A 14,143-nucleotide genomic window follows, 5' to 3' on the forward strand; every position below is an offset into this window, starting at 1 on the left:
TGATCTTTCCAGTCAAATATTGTTACTGGCTTGCTTGCTTGCTGTAAAAGAGAAATATGACTTCTTGAAGAAAGTTGATGTGATCGATGAAGTATCTTGGAAAACGCAATTGCTGATCCAATATCGGTCGTGAGGAAACTTTTGCTCAGCTGGGTTGAGTAGACAATCTCATAGACTTACAACAGTCCACTTAGTTGGCACTGTTGGCACTGTTGGCAACAATGGCACTGTTACAACGAAGTTCGAAGTTACAACGGCAATGAAAAAAGTGACTTATGACCATTTTTCACACTTATGACCGTTGCAGCATCCCCATGCTGGATGGTCACATGATTGGCATTTGGAAGCTTAACAACTGAGACTTGTCAGAGTCCTGGGGTCATGTGATCCTCTTTTGTGAATTTCTAAGAAGCAAAGTCAATGGGGAAACCAGATTCCCACTTAGCAACATAAATTTTGGGTTCAATTGTGGTCATAAGTTTAGGACTACCTGTAGCACATATGTAACTTGAAACTTTCATACCATAAACTATTGCATGCTGCCACATTCTGACCACTATAAACTAATACAGTTTTCCTCTTATAATAGTGCAGTATGTAATTTCAGCAGGGAATTGAGGGTTTGTGTGTGTGTGTGTGTGTGTGTGTGTTTGTGGCAAAATAGTGGTCAGTTATGCTCTTTTTATCAATATTCTGTGCAAATATATATGAGATGGAGCTTGCATTGTCACTCTGTAATGTCTTTTTAATGAAATCCTGGTTTGCTGCAGGTACCTGTCACAATTAGCTCAGTCTTTTTCCCCCTCAAAAAATTGTTTTGATTTGCTTTTGTGAATTTTAAAAACCCAGTGCAGCTTAAAGGATCAACATTTCTGACCACCATATGAATCTCACCCCTCATTATGTAAAAACTGCACACCGTATATTAAAATTTTAATAAATCCCTGTGTCCATCAAACGCATGCAAATACAGGGAAGCTTTATACAAAAAGGGAGATGAAGGCTAAGAGAGAGAAAAATACCAAAGTCTCCAAATTAACAGAAAACAAGGATCAGGGATTCCATTTCTGTATTTTATTATTCACTTTGTAGTTGTACTATTCACAATCAGATGTAATAAAAATCAGTCAAACTCTAGTATCTTTAAAAAGTGCTTTCTTATAGTTGGAGTGTTTAGCATGGGAGAGAGAAAGAATAGTTGCTGTCAACAAACCACTCTAAATTTACACACACCACACAAAACCGAATAGAATGGTTGAACTTTGAAGCACCTTGAACCTAAGCATGGAAAATACTAGCAGTAATAAAAAGAAGTTAAAAGCGTTGTGGAATGCATTCAACCATTTTAGTTAAATGCAGGCCAGAAAGACAGCTATTGTTGCTGCTGTATCATTCACATACGAAGCACAGTGGCCTTTGGAATGAATGTGTAATATTACAGTGGCATTTAAAAATCAGAAATAAACGAGGGGAAAAAAAAGTTTTAAAAATGACACATTACCTGCAAGGCACAACATGAACGATTGCAGTACGAGCAGTTCCCATGGCAACCTCATTTTCAGTTTCTGATGTCAAAGGAGACCCACGTCCAATATGTAGTGATTAGAATGCTGCTTCTTTTAAGTTATATCCGATCTTTAATCTGTAGGAATAGAAAGAGAAGTATTACAATAAGATTTAGGATTACAGCTCCTTATGCTCTTTGAGACTCTCTACTTTTCCCCTTGATTTAAAACAAAATTTACACCTAAAGGAAAAGAGATGAAAACAACTGGAATAAAAGTAAAATCTGCCACAGCACTGGCAACAGCAGACACATCAATTACTTTCAAGTTGCTTGGAGCTATAGAAGAAACGACAGCCCTCAAATCATGTCACTTTTCTAAAAAAAATAAAATAAATGCATTTGTGAGTTACCCTCAGAATAGAAAAAAGGATATTACAATTAACAAAAATAAAAAAAATAGATGCTCTTTGGAATTAGCTCTCTACCCCATCCCATGCTCCTGACCTCAAATCAGCACTATTAAATTCTGGGTCAAGTCACTGATCCAATAAGAATTCTTGAATTAATTGTTAATTCCACTAAGTGTTGATCTCTATCTCCTTTATCTTTTGACACTTTTGAATTTGCTAACTGTTTCAGGAAACAAATGTTAACAAGGACAGATGGCAAGTTCCTCCAGGATGATAAATGCCCTTCAGGGTGAGCAATTAAGGGCCGCTATATATCCCTCCCTTTTCACTCAGACAGCCCAGGCGTCCTCTCCTCATTGCTCATGGGCTGAAGCTGCAGAGATAGCCTGAGATTAATCGCTCCACTGTAACTGAAACCTTTTGCATGACAGTTGACTGTCGGTCCAGTAGACCTCCAGGGCAGCTAGGGGAAAGGTTCAGCAAGGTGGCAAACCACTTAAATTGTTTTAGCTATTTGTCTGGAGATAATGTATTTTCAGCGAAGTATGACTCTATTCTGTAGCTCTGGGTGACTGTGAATACATATTGTCTTGAATATATGTTTGTGTGTGTGTGTGTGTCTGTGTATTTTCCCTGCCTCTTATGGTCTTCACTTCACTTCATTTCACTTCAGCATGCCTGCTCTTTTAAATCCATTAGACGTTTCAAACATCATAACTGGAGGTCCTTTTTGAATGCATTGAATTGTGTGCATAATATTTGATATAAAACATACACATCTTTTAAAGTATCCATGTCAAGAAAGTTTAGATTAACAATAATTAAAGCATATATTCTTTTTAGGAATTCGTCCTCCTAATGTCTGGTGTTTAAGACAAACAGCATAACTGTATCTAATAGAAAGTGGTGTGATATTATGAAACAAACTTGCCTGCTTTTATAAGTTAACATTGCTCAATCTCTGTTAAGTCAGGTTCAATGTGCTGATATGAGGAAGAATTCCCATTTTAAGAATTGGAGAAGTTGTTTGAAAAGAACAAAGAATAACCCAATATATGTCAGTATTCTCACATCTATAATAATTAAGCTGACTGAAGATAAGCAAAAAATTGCCTATCAATAGAAGTGAACATTTTAAATATAATGATTACAATATACTATATTATGAGTTGGATAGATAACTTGTTACAAACTGCAACTGCCTGCAATTGTCAACTCTTATTGCAACAGACATATATAAACGGCATCAAAATTTTAGGGGTCCATGCATTACTTGTACAAATGAACATTTTTAGTACAGAAATGGCAACTGTATGGACAAATATGTCCCCACCAAAATGTCCTTCCCACTAAAAGCACCTGTCTTTGTCCAAAGAGAATATTTTGTAGGATATCTGTCATGATCACAGCAGGAAGGAAGGGTTGAACTTCTATTTCTCCACTTCCACAGCTGAAAAGCCACAATTCTGTTATTACTTACATGTTTCAAAAGTACAATTAACATCACAATTGTCATTGAACTACTGTAGGAATAGTCCTAAGTGTAATAATATACTGTATGTTATATAACACAAGCTATTCTGAGTCAGTTATTATCACCACAGGATCCAGTGATGTAGGAATTTAAGCCAATCCCATTGCTATACGACAGGGGTGGGCAAATATGGCTCTTTTATGACTTGTGGACTTCAACTCCCAGAATTCCTGAGCCAGCCATGTTAGCTCAGGAATTCTGGGAATTGAAGTCCACAAGTCACAAAAGGGCCATAGTTGCCCACCTCTGCTATACGAGATTATTATCACAGAATCATGTAAAATTACAACAGGAGCTAAACTTTTGAAAGATGGAACACAGGTTTTCAATAAGATTTCTTCTTGAAGACAATACCTGATGTATGTATCTCTAAAAAAGAAGCTTCCTAGGTGTACAAGAAATGGGAGATTCCAAAGCATCCTCACTGATGTTGGTATAACACTCATCCTTTGTTACCTAATATCAATCTTTATTCCCACAACGAAATCTTGATTTTAACATTACTTCCTGTACGTTCCATGGTGAGTGGATGCCTTGCTAGGTTTTGTTAGCTAGCAAGACAGCGTTGGGAGCAGAATCACTGCTGGATGCTGGATCTGGATCAGTGGTGGGTTGCTCCCGGTTCACTCCGGTTCAGGTGAACCAGTAGTGGCGGTGGCGGGATGCTCCACCCACCCAAACGTCATCAAAAATGATCTGTGCATGTGCAGAAGCTTCTGTGCAAGCACAGAAGCACTGTGTACTCACAAAGTTGAGTGTATGCCCCCACGCTACTGATAGCAAACCGGTAGCACCGGGTTTTGAAACCCACTACTGATCTGGATGCTGGATCCAGCAGATTACACTGACTCAGTGTAACCTCTCCAGAATAAAGGGGAAATTATTGATACTTAAGTAACTCCAGACAGCCTCTTCTTATGAGTAGTCCATGGACACTGTCATTTTTACAGATGGTTTATAATTGGAGTGGCTGAGAGTAAAGATTTACATTTTCCAAGCTCCAACTTCGAAAGCAGCCTTTACAAACACTACGCTTGACTAAGCCTTATATCTTAGCTACATTTTTGGGTTATTTTATTATTTGCATCTTGGAGAGATTAAGACACTTAGACTGGAACAGTTCTACGGCATTCCTCCGATGAATTTCCCTCTCCTTAAAAGATAGTGTAAATTTTATTTGAAGGATTCAACAATATAAGGTTTTTTTGGACTGTGAAGCAAAAAGGATTTTTGGAAGTATATGGAAATGAAGTCTTATTAGCTGCAAACAGTTGGGGATAGCCTAACTGGTTTTAAAGATGAGATTTCATTTTTTGCTGAACATTCCTTAGCAGGACTGAAAAAACAGGGTGAACAATTATACAAGCCAGTTTCAGGCTTATGCAAATGGAAAGGTCCAACCCAGGCTTCTACTAAGAAAACAATGCAGAATTATTGTATTCATCCACTGAACTGCTTTCACATCACTCCTGAGTACCATTTTTGGATTTACCATTAGTGAAAAATTAATAGTAAAATGTTAAACACATGAACTGTAATATACAGGTTTCTTGTTTGTGTGTGTGTGTGTGTGTGTGTGTGTGTGTGTGTGTGTGTATTAATAATGTGTATAGTTCAACAATCAAAAGTTGCAATTGTAGCCTCCTGAAAGACATCCCTTTTTCTAATTAAAGCTTTTCTTTGCAATAATTTAGCTCTTCTCAGTTGGCTGTTTAACAAGTTTAAATGGTTCTTTTTATCCTACCCATGGGGGAAAAAAACCTTTCATTACTGAACCCAAATTTACTTTTTTAAAAAATTACATATACACAGAAAATTGAAATTAAGGTCAGCTCCTAGAAATTGGGAGGACACAGAACTTCAACTCAAAGGGGGAAAAATACATATAATCTGCAGTCCCAATCTTGATACTGTTTACCATGTGTCAAGCCTTAGACATATTTAATATATTTGCTTAATAAGGTTATTCACAGAAGTAGCTATAAAGGTAGCTATAAAATGTGGTTTAGAATATATGTGGTTGCACATAAAGATACTTCTCAGGGACACCTTAATGCAATTGTTTATTTCCCTGGGGTTTGTGTGGCTACTTTCTACAGCAGGCGACTGATCCCTGGATAACCAGTGTAGTTAAAGTGTTGGCCTTGAAACCGGGAGACTGTGAGTTCTAGTCCTATTTTAGGGATGAAAGCCACTGGGTATCTTTATGGCAGGCACTCTCTCTTAGTGCAATTCACCTCATAGATTGTTGTGGGGAAAATAGGAGGAAAAAGAGTTAATTAGGTATTTTCACTGCCTTGAGTTATTTATAAAAATAATAAAGGTGAGATATAAATAAAGAAATGTTTGATTTAAGGTATTTCTGAAAATATCTTAATGGCTATGTGTGCTCTGAATCATATTTTTCTCTATGAATCCAAAGCTCCCCACCCATCATTTTCAATGTACAATTTCTACCAGATTGTTCCATTTACATTTCTTCTAGAAAGATGCTCATTCTTTTCAAGTAAAAATACTGCTACTGCCAGCACTCCTGTTACAATTTTAGAACACATTGCACTTTTCTTTTCATTTAACTTTACTTAAATAATTTCCAGACAGCCACCAATAATGAATGCATGGTTTTCTTTTTAGATTTCCATGACTTAAGAATTCCAAAGCAGACTTTCTAGCTGTAGTGATTATGAACAATGCCAAAAACAGGGATTAAAATTTTCTAAATCTGAGAAGTCAATGTCTTTATACTTATAGATCATTTGAAGAGCTGAAAAAGGATCTAAATACAATTTGAATCTAAAGCCGCTAAAGCATGCTTGTGCCGATAGTTTTCTAACCTTACTTTTGGCAATTCCATTCAGCTGTAACAAATTGTTTTGAAAGGCACCTTTGTCTATAATTGGATTTTGATCAGGAAAGTTGACTCTAAGAACTTGAAGCATAAGACACAGAAAGAAGCAACATGGGTAATTCTATTTTTCCAGCTATAAAGAGAAGCAAAGCAGTTTGACATGGAGATCTGTGCATATATAGTTTAGAGTTTGCCCTGTCCATTTCTGCTGTCATTCTGTAAATAATGCTTAGAGTCACATCTAAAGAATTGAAAATGAGAATATGTTTCTTAGCAGCTGTTACATGCTTTTTTTTTTCCTTTGGAGGTCACTGATGTACTAATTCTACTAAATGCAAAATAAAGAAGCATTTAATGAAGTATGTTTTGGATGGCAGAGAATAAAGAATACATTAACCATCTAACTATAAGACAAGTTAAAGATTGGCCTAAAGAAAACTAACAATGTTTCTCATGTTAATGTTGAAATGTTCTACATGCTTTTCTGGGGAATAATTCAGTGGTTTTATTTCTGTTGTTCTAAGTTTACAGGAAACTAAATCCCAGTGATGACAATGAAATTTTCTTCCATGAAAATTAAAGAATAATTAAATAGTGCCATCTCCCAATGGTTTGCAAAGAATTTCAGCCCAAGGGGATTAGGGAAAAAGAGAGAAACATTTCAATTTGTTCAATCGGATGTTTATTGAAGATTACGTTGAAAAAGATCCATGTGAGTTTCTGGACTGCCATGACATTAGGAAATATGTGCCATCTGTTTTCTGTAAGACCCATCAGAAGGGCAGTGTCAGCCTTCCCCATTACTGCAGATCAATTGAAGCCAATTTCTAATCCCAGGTTCCTGCTTCTCTCAATCTTTCATTCTGCTGACTGTTCAGCTAAACTCTGCAAGACAGAAGATAGTCTCTGGAACGAGAAAATTTGCTGAATTCTCCTCTCAACCTCTACACCAGCTTTTCTTAATTGGGATTCCATAGTGTCCCTTGAGAGATTGCTGCTGGTTCTACCAGAGATCACATTTGGGGGAAACAAACTTTATATTTTGGGGGACTTTTTGCACTTCACAATGCTAGGTGGTGGGAAATTTTGCATGCCATAATGTAAAAATTTGCTGCTGCCTATCACTTTGTGGTTTGTGGTAAACATTGTAAAATAGAGATTGTATAGGCTAGAAGTTAATTCTATAGTGACTTTTTATTTTTGTGTTATTTTTTTATATATATACAGGAATTGTATGACCTCCTGAGCATTATTTAAAGAGCTTTTCCAGGGTAAACGGGTTGAAAGGGGCGTTGGTCCTACCTGATACGCTCCTTCTCGTTGAGTGGAGACAGCAGCCAGTGTGGGTACTACTCATCCAATCAGATTGAAGGACTGAGTCAGCCAACAACTTTAAGTCCCGCCCTTGTTGCCGGGCAGACCCAGCTTTGGCGAAGACTCGTAAGACTGACTCGGCGTGTGGGCACAAAAGTCAATAAATGCCCCCAGGTAAAGAAAGAGAAGAGGAAGACAGACAGAAAAAAACACAGCCGGAGTAAGGGAGGGTCTGGCTGCTGTCTCCACTCAACGAGAAGGAGCGTATCAGGTAGGACCAACGCCCCTTCTCCATTGAGAGTGGAGACAGCAGCCAGTGTGGGACATACCCCAGTTCACTGTCCCGAGTTTAGGGTGGGAACCGGCTGGTCAGCAACAACCGTCTCCCCGGCAACGACACGCTGAAGCACCCGTCGTCCGAACGCCGCCTCCGCCGATGCAAATTGATCCAATCGATAATGACGTATGAAGGGAACCGGCGAAGTCCACGTGGCCGCCCTGCAGATCTCAAACAAAGGCGCTTGGGTCGCCCATGCAGCAGTCGTAGCAGCGCTACGGGTGGAATGAGCGGTCACTCGAGCTGGACGCGGAAGGGAACGAAGGTCGTAGGCCGAGGCGATGGTATGCCGAATCCAACGACCGACAACAGACGAGGAGACCTTGCACCCTTGGGAAACGGGCAGAAATGAAACAAACAGCGACTCCGAACGACGGAAAACAGATGTCCTCTTAATGTAAATCCGCAAAGCCCGCCGTACGTCGAGCGAGTGCCATCTGCGCTCCCGGGGATGAGCAGGATGCGGGCAGAAATTAGGCAGAATAATTTCCTGCGATCGGTGGAAAACTGAATTGATTTTCGGGACGAAGGTAGGGTCCAAGCGGAGAACCACACGGTCCGAATGAAAGACACAAAGGTCAGAACGGATAGACAATGCTGCTATCTCTGATATACGACGGGCCGACGTTATCGCCACAAGAAAGGCCACCTTGCAGGTGAGTAGACGGAGACTAGTAGTCCTTAAAGGTTCGTACGGAGGTCCCATAAGCGACTCCAATACTAAAGGGAGATCCCAGGTCGGGTATCTATGTAATACAGGAGGGCACAAATTCGTAGCCCCTCGAAGAAAACGCCGGATTAGGCGATGTTGCGACAATGATGGCAGAGATCCGCAGACCAGGACCGAAGACAACGCGGCCACATGTCTGCGTAACGTATTGGAAGAGAGGCCTTGAGCCAGACCTTGCTGTAGAAAGCATAAAATGTCCACAATGGATGGCTGAAGAGGAGAAACGCCAGACTCTGAACACCAGGAACAGAAGGCACGCCAAGTGGCAGAATAAATCCGATCCGTAGAAGGGCGGCGCGAGGCCTGCAATGTCTGAATGACGTCCGGCGGGATATGCACTGCTGTCAAAGTGCTCCGCTCAACCGCCAAACGGTCAGGTTGAGCCAGGCCAGGTCCGGGTGCAACAGAGCGCCCTGAGACAGAACGTCGTCCTCGAGGGGAATGCGCCACGATGGGGCCACCGAGAGGGACACAAGGTCTGCATACCAGGGTCTCCGGGGCCAATGAGGCGCTACAAGGACCACTTCCTCCCGCTCGTACAAGATCTTGCGAACCACTCTGGGCAGGAGGGATGTCGGGGGAAAGGCGTAGAGAAGACCCGCCGGCCATGGAATTCGAAGAGCGTCGACGCCCGCCGCCTGAGGATCTGGGAATCGGGCAAAGAACCGAGGCAGCTGAGCATTCGTGTGCGTTGCAAAGAGGTCGATTATCGGCATGCCGAACCGCCGAGACAGCTCCTGGAAGATCTGGGGATGGAGACGCCACTCCGCGTTGTCCAGTCGACGACGACTCAGCCAGTCCGCTTGGGCGTTGTCCACTCCAGAAATATGCTCTGCCCGGAGAGAGCAAAGGTGTCGCTCTGCCCAGAATCCCAGTCGCAGGGCCAGCAGAAGAAGCGACCTCGACCTGGTCCCCCCCAGCTTGTTCAGGTGCGCTTTCGCTGCAACATTGTCCGTCAGAACGAGGACGTGGGAGTTGGAGATCAGGTTTCGGAAGGCTCTGAGAGCTAGGAAGATCGCCTGTAGTTCTAGCCAGTTGATCGGGCGACGTGACTCTGCCGGACTCCAAGTGCCCTGAGCCAACTGACCTTGGCAAAGGGCCCCCCAACCGAGAAGACTGGCATCTGTGGTCACTACCACCCTCTGAGGCTCCAGGAAAAACGACCCCGCAGCTAGGGCCGGGGAACGCCACCACCGCAGGGACCGACGAACAGCAGGAGGGACCGGAACCGGCCTGGATGAAGTGCCTCTGCCCGCCTTCTGCAACGGCAAGAGAAACCATTGAAGTTCCCGTGCGTGCAGCTGTGCCCAGGGAACTATGGAGATGGCAGAAATCATTTTCCCTAACAACTGGGAGAGGACAAGAGGAGAAACGGCCCTACAAGATTCCACCTTGGAAATTAACTGACGGATACCCGCCTGTCTATCAGGGGACAAAAACACCCTACCCTGAACAGTGTCGATAAGGGCCCCCAAATGGACCAAACTGGTGGAAGGGGAGAGGTGACTCTTATCTAAATTAACCGAGAAACCATGGGCAGCCAAAGTCTCTACCGTGAGACGAACATCCGAAACTGCCTGAACAACAGAAGGGGACAACAGGAGAATATCATCGAGGTAGCATAAAAGTCTAACAGAACGGACACGAAGAGATGCCGCTAAAACGGCCAGCACCTTCGTAAAAGTACGGGGGGCCGAGGAGAGACCAAAAGGCAACGCCCTATACTGATAATGGACCCCCCCGTAACAAAAACGCAAAAAACGCCTATGGGAAGGAAGGATAGGGATGTGCAAATAAGCCTCCGTAAGATCTATGGAAGAGAGGAGATCGCCCCTCCGAACACCGGCTAGAATAGTTTGTAATGACTGCATTTTAAATTTCCGGTACACCACGTACCTATTTAAGCGTTTCAGGTCCAAAATGGGGCGCCACCCTCCCGAAGATTTGGGAACCAGGAAAACCCGGGAATAGAAACCCTGACGCTCCTGGCCCGCAGGGACGAGTTGAATAGCTCTAATGGTCAGGAGATGCTGAATTGCTGCGTCCATAAGGGACTTTTTCTCCGAATTACGAGAAATCGTGCAACAGACAAAGGAGTCAGGGGGGGGTGGAGACAAATTCGATAGCTAGACCAGAGCGAAGAGTGGCTAGGACCCACTGATCAGAGGTGGACCGTTCCCAGGCGGCCAAGAAGATGGCCAATCTGCCGCCAATGGGAGGATCAGCAGTGAAATTAGCGCCGGCGACGGATGAAACGACCTCCTCCCCCTCGAAAGGGCCGTTTAGACCCGAACGATCTGCCCCGGAATCCCCTATCTAGTGAGCCCCGATGCCTGCCAAAATTTGTATAAGGCCGGGGCGAAGGGAAGGAGGAAGAAGAGGGACCACCAACATCATTACCTCGAAGGTGGGGTCGAGGGGGATACGGAGAGAAGCGAGAATCCCCCCGTCGGAAAGCTGCCGCCAAAACTTTTCGTTTGTCCCTGGTTTCGGTCAAAAAGGGGTCTAAAGCCTCCCCAAACAAACGGGACCCCCCAAACGGGACCGAGGCGAGCTTCCACTTATGCCTGGCGTCCGCCTGCCAATGTCGGAGCCAGGTCAAACGGCGAGCTGTAACAGCAGAGGCCAGCGATTTGGCAGCAAAACGAGCAGCACTGAGTGTCGAGTCCGCTGAAAACTGAACCGCAGCTACAATCTTATTGATGTCATGCTTAATATGAGCATCCTCCGGTGACAATTTCTCTTGTAACTGACGGAGCCACAACAAAGTGGAGCGGTTAAAAAAGGATGCGGTAGAGGCCGCCTTAATGGCCCAGGCCGCCCCTAGGTGCGCCCTTTGGAGGACCATATCTGCACGGCGTTCATCAGGTCGTAAGTTCTCAGCAGGATCGCCCGGAACAGTGGCAGAAGACAGAAGAGCGGCGATGGGAGCATCTATTGATGGAAGCTGCAGAAGAGTGTCCAGTTCAGATGCGACATGGAAATTTGTACGGTCAGACAAAGAAGGGATAGGGGCTGATCCCGGCGAAGCCCACTGTCGTTTCACGACATCCAGGAAAAGGGGAGGTGTGGGGATGGTTGTAACCGGTTTGGCCGGCTCAGCGAACATCGGGTCTAACGTCCCGGATGACACAGAAACAGAAGGTTGTGAGGCAGGGGAGGAAAGTCGAGCCGTATTGACGGCTTTGAACAGAAGAGACCTAAACAAGGCCTGCGGAAAGAGGGCAGTAGTCGCCGGCTGATCAGGTGGAAGGTTCTCGTCTTCCGACAACCCAGAGTCACTAATGTCCGCATCCGACAGGGAGGAGAGATGACTAGCTTGGGAGCAAGAAGGAGAGTGAGGCGCTCTAGAGGGTGCATTACCCGAAGAACGAGGCTGCTCCGGCGAGGCCGATTGAACAGAGCCAGTGACACTGGAGGGACGAAGACCCGCTGCCAAAGTCTTTTGCACTGCAGCCTCAATCATCCTTTGCAGTTGGTCGGCAGGAAGAGGACAACTCACCGCCTCCTGAGGCAGGACTGGAGCCAAGGGAACCTCAGAGGAGTTTAGAGGAGGTGGAATCTCAAGAACATCCTCATCCGGGGCCGGGGCAGCGACAAGGTCCGCAGGAGCAGGACCCCACAAATTTGAAGTGGAGATAGAGACCGGGCAGTCCCTGAGAGACAACTGGTCAGGAGTCACCGGTCGAGAACTCTGCAGCGGAGCAGAAGCCGTTGAAGCCTGAAGGTCAGAGCTTGCTTTGGCACAAATTTGAGTGAGGACTCTGTCCCTCCGCTTTTCCACTTTATCCAGCGCGCTTGTATGCTTTCTGCTCTTGTGATGGGCGAGAGAAGGCGGGGCAACAAGTGACTGCGCGGGATCTTGAAACGAGGCAGATCCATCCTCTGACTGCCTCTGAGAAGCAGAACTGTGCTTACGACCATGTTTGGACTTGGACAATGACTTCGGCATAATGACAGATCTCAAGCCAAAAGCAGCAGTCACCAGATGAGGGCCAGGTGGGGAGCGCGGCAACTCCACTAATCTCAAGGCCTGTGCACACAATCCAGAGGGCAAATGGCAGGGGAGCGCAGCCACTCCACAAAATGGTCGCTGCACGCAGGCAGGCAGCAATGGAGGCTGGCAGGGACAGCGGGGGTACAACAAGTCCAACAGCCAAAGAAAGGGGGGGGCGCGAAGCTCCACAAACCCCCGCACAGCCAGCCCAGTCAAGTGCAGTTCAGACAGTTGCCCTTCAATTTGCCCACAGCTTCCAGAAAGAAAACAGCAGCTCAATCACTGTCGCTGGGATGGAGGGGGGGGGCGCAAAGCCCCACTCTCAAAGCTCCAAAAGGCCAAACAAACAGGAAGCCGCCCAGGCGCTGCAGCAGGGAGCGCGCAATCACCAGAAGCCTTCAGCCTCGGCTCAGCAGTCAATAGTTTGTCAGCGCTGCGGAATCTCCACTAATTAGCCCAGCTGGTAGTCGGAACGGCGAAAATAGCGCTTGCGACAACGAGGGACTTGCACAGAAGAGAAGCAGCCAGGGACAACGCAGGCAGCAAATCCAGCTCCCAGAGAGAGGTAAAGAGCAGTTCAAAGCCCCAAGCAGCAGAAAAAAAGTCTCTTTAAAAGTTTAGAGACTGTGTATTTGAAACGAAGGGCAACAAAATGGCCGCCGCCACAAAAACGGCGCGAAAAATGGCCGAGATAACAAAAAAGGAGACCCTGGGAGAAGCGCTCAGCAAGGAAGGGGGCTGCCAAGCCTGACAGGGACACCCAGGAAGCCCCCCAGGGGTCCCCAAAGGGGCAATTCAAAACGGCCTCACACCAGAATAATAACAGCCCTTAAGGGAAAACACAGGGAAAAAACTCACAAAGTCCAAATGCAACCAAGTCCATAGGGAGAAGCAGAAGAAATGTCAGAAACAGTCCAGATCCAAAAAACACCAATAAATCCAAAAAGGGCAAATAGTTTGAAGAAAACAGTCAGAGCTAGATACCCACACGCCAGTCCAACTGAAGGACTGAGCCAAAGCTGGGTCTGCCCGGCAACAAGGGCGGGACTTAAAGTTGTTGGCTGACTCAGTCCTTCAATCTGATTGGATGAGTAGTACCCACACTGGCTGCTGTCTCCACTCTCAATGGAGAAAGGACTGCTCTCTAGAATAGTCTGGATAGCACTGAGATCAGTTTTTAGAATACATATGCACAGACTTAGAAAACCAGAAAATGATAAATTAACAACATTAGCAGTCTGCAACAGTTTACATTTATCGTTATGATTCCTATCTATAGATATTAGGATTCTGAAGACTGCCAATTCATTGTAATTACTATGCTAATATCAGTGGATTTCAACTTAGTTTGCATTTGCTTTATAAACATGCCATGAATAGGATTTTCATTACATGCTGATCGCCACCCATGTCATATGTCTAGGGTAGACAATAGATAGTGAAGTAGTCCTCTCAAAATCTTGATC

General features: G+C 44.7%; 1 protein-coding gene across 4 annotated transcripts in view; it reads right to left on the reverse strand.

Moving 5' to 3' along the window:
• The window catches only part of LOC117656314 (contactin-4), a 556,506-nt gene that overhangs the window by 263,165 nt on the left and 279,198 nt on the right, over nucleotides 1–14,143 (reverse strand). For all 4 annotated transcript variants that reach the window (XM_087887915.1, XM_087887914.1, XM_087887913.1 and 1 more), the window contains one exon: nucleotides 1,502–1,642. In XM_087887915.1, the coding sequence (XP_087744041.1) occupies nucleotides 1,502–1,556 (55 nt within the window). In that variant the 5' untranslated portion in view covers nucleotides 1,557–1,642. The remainder of the gene's footprint in view (nucleotides 1–1,501; nucleotides 1,643–14,143) is intronic.

This window comes from Pantherophis guttatus, chromosome 2 (assembly GCF_059756535.1).
Source record: "Pantherophis guttatus breed Tessera chromosome 2, ASM5975653v1, whole genome shotgun sequence".
NCBI classification, from domain to species: Eukaryota; Metazoa; Chordata; class Lepidosauria; order Squamata; family Colubridae; genus Pantherophis; species Pantherophis guttatus.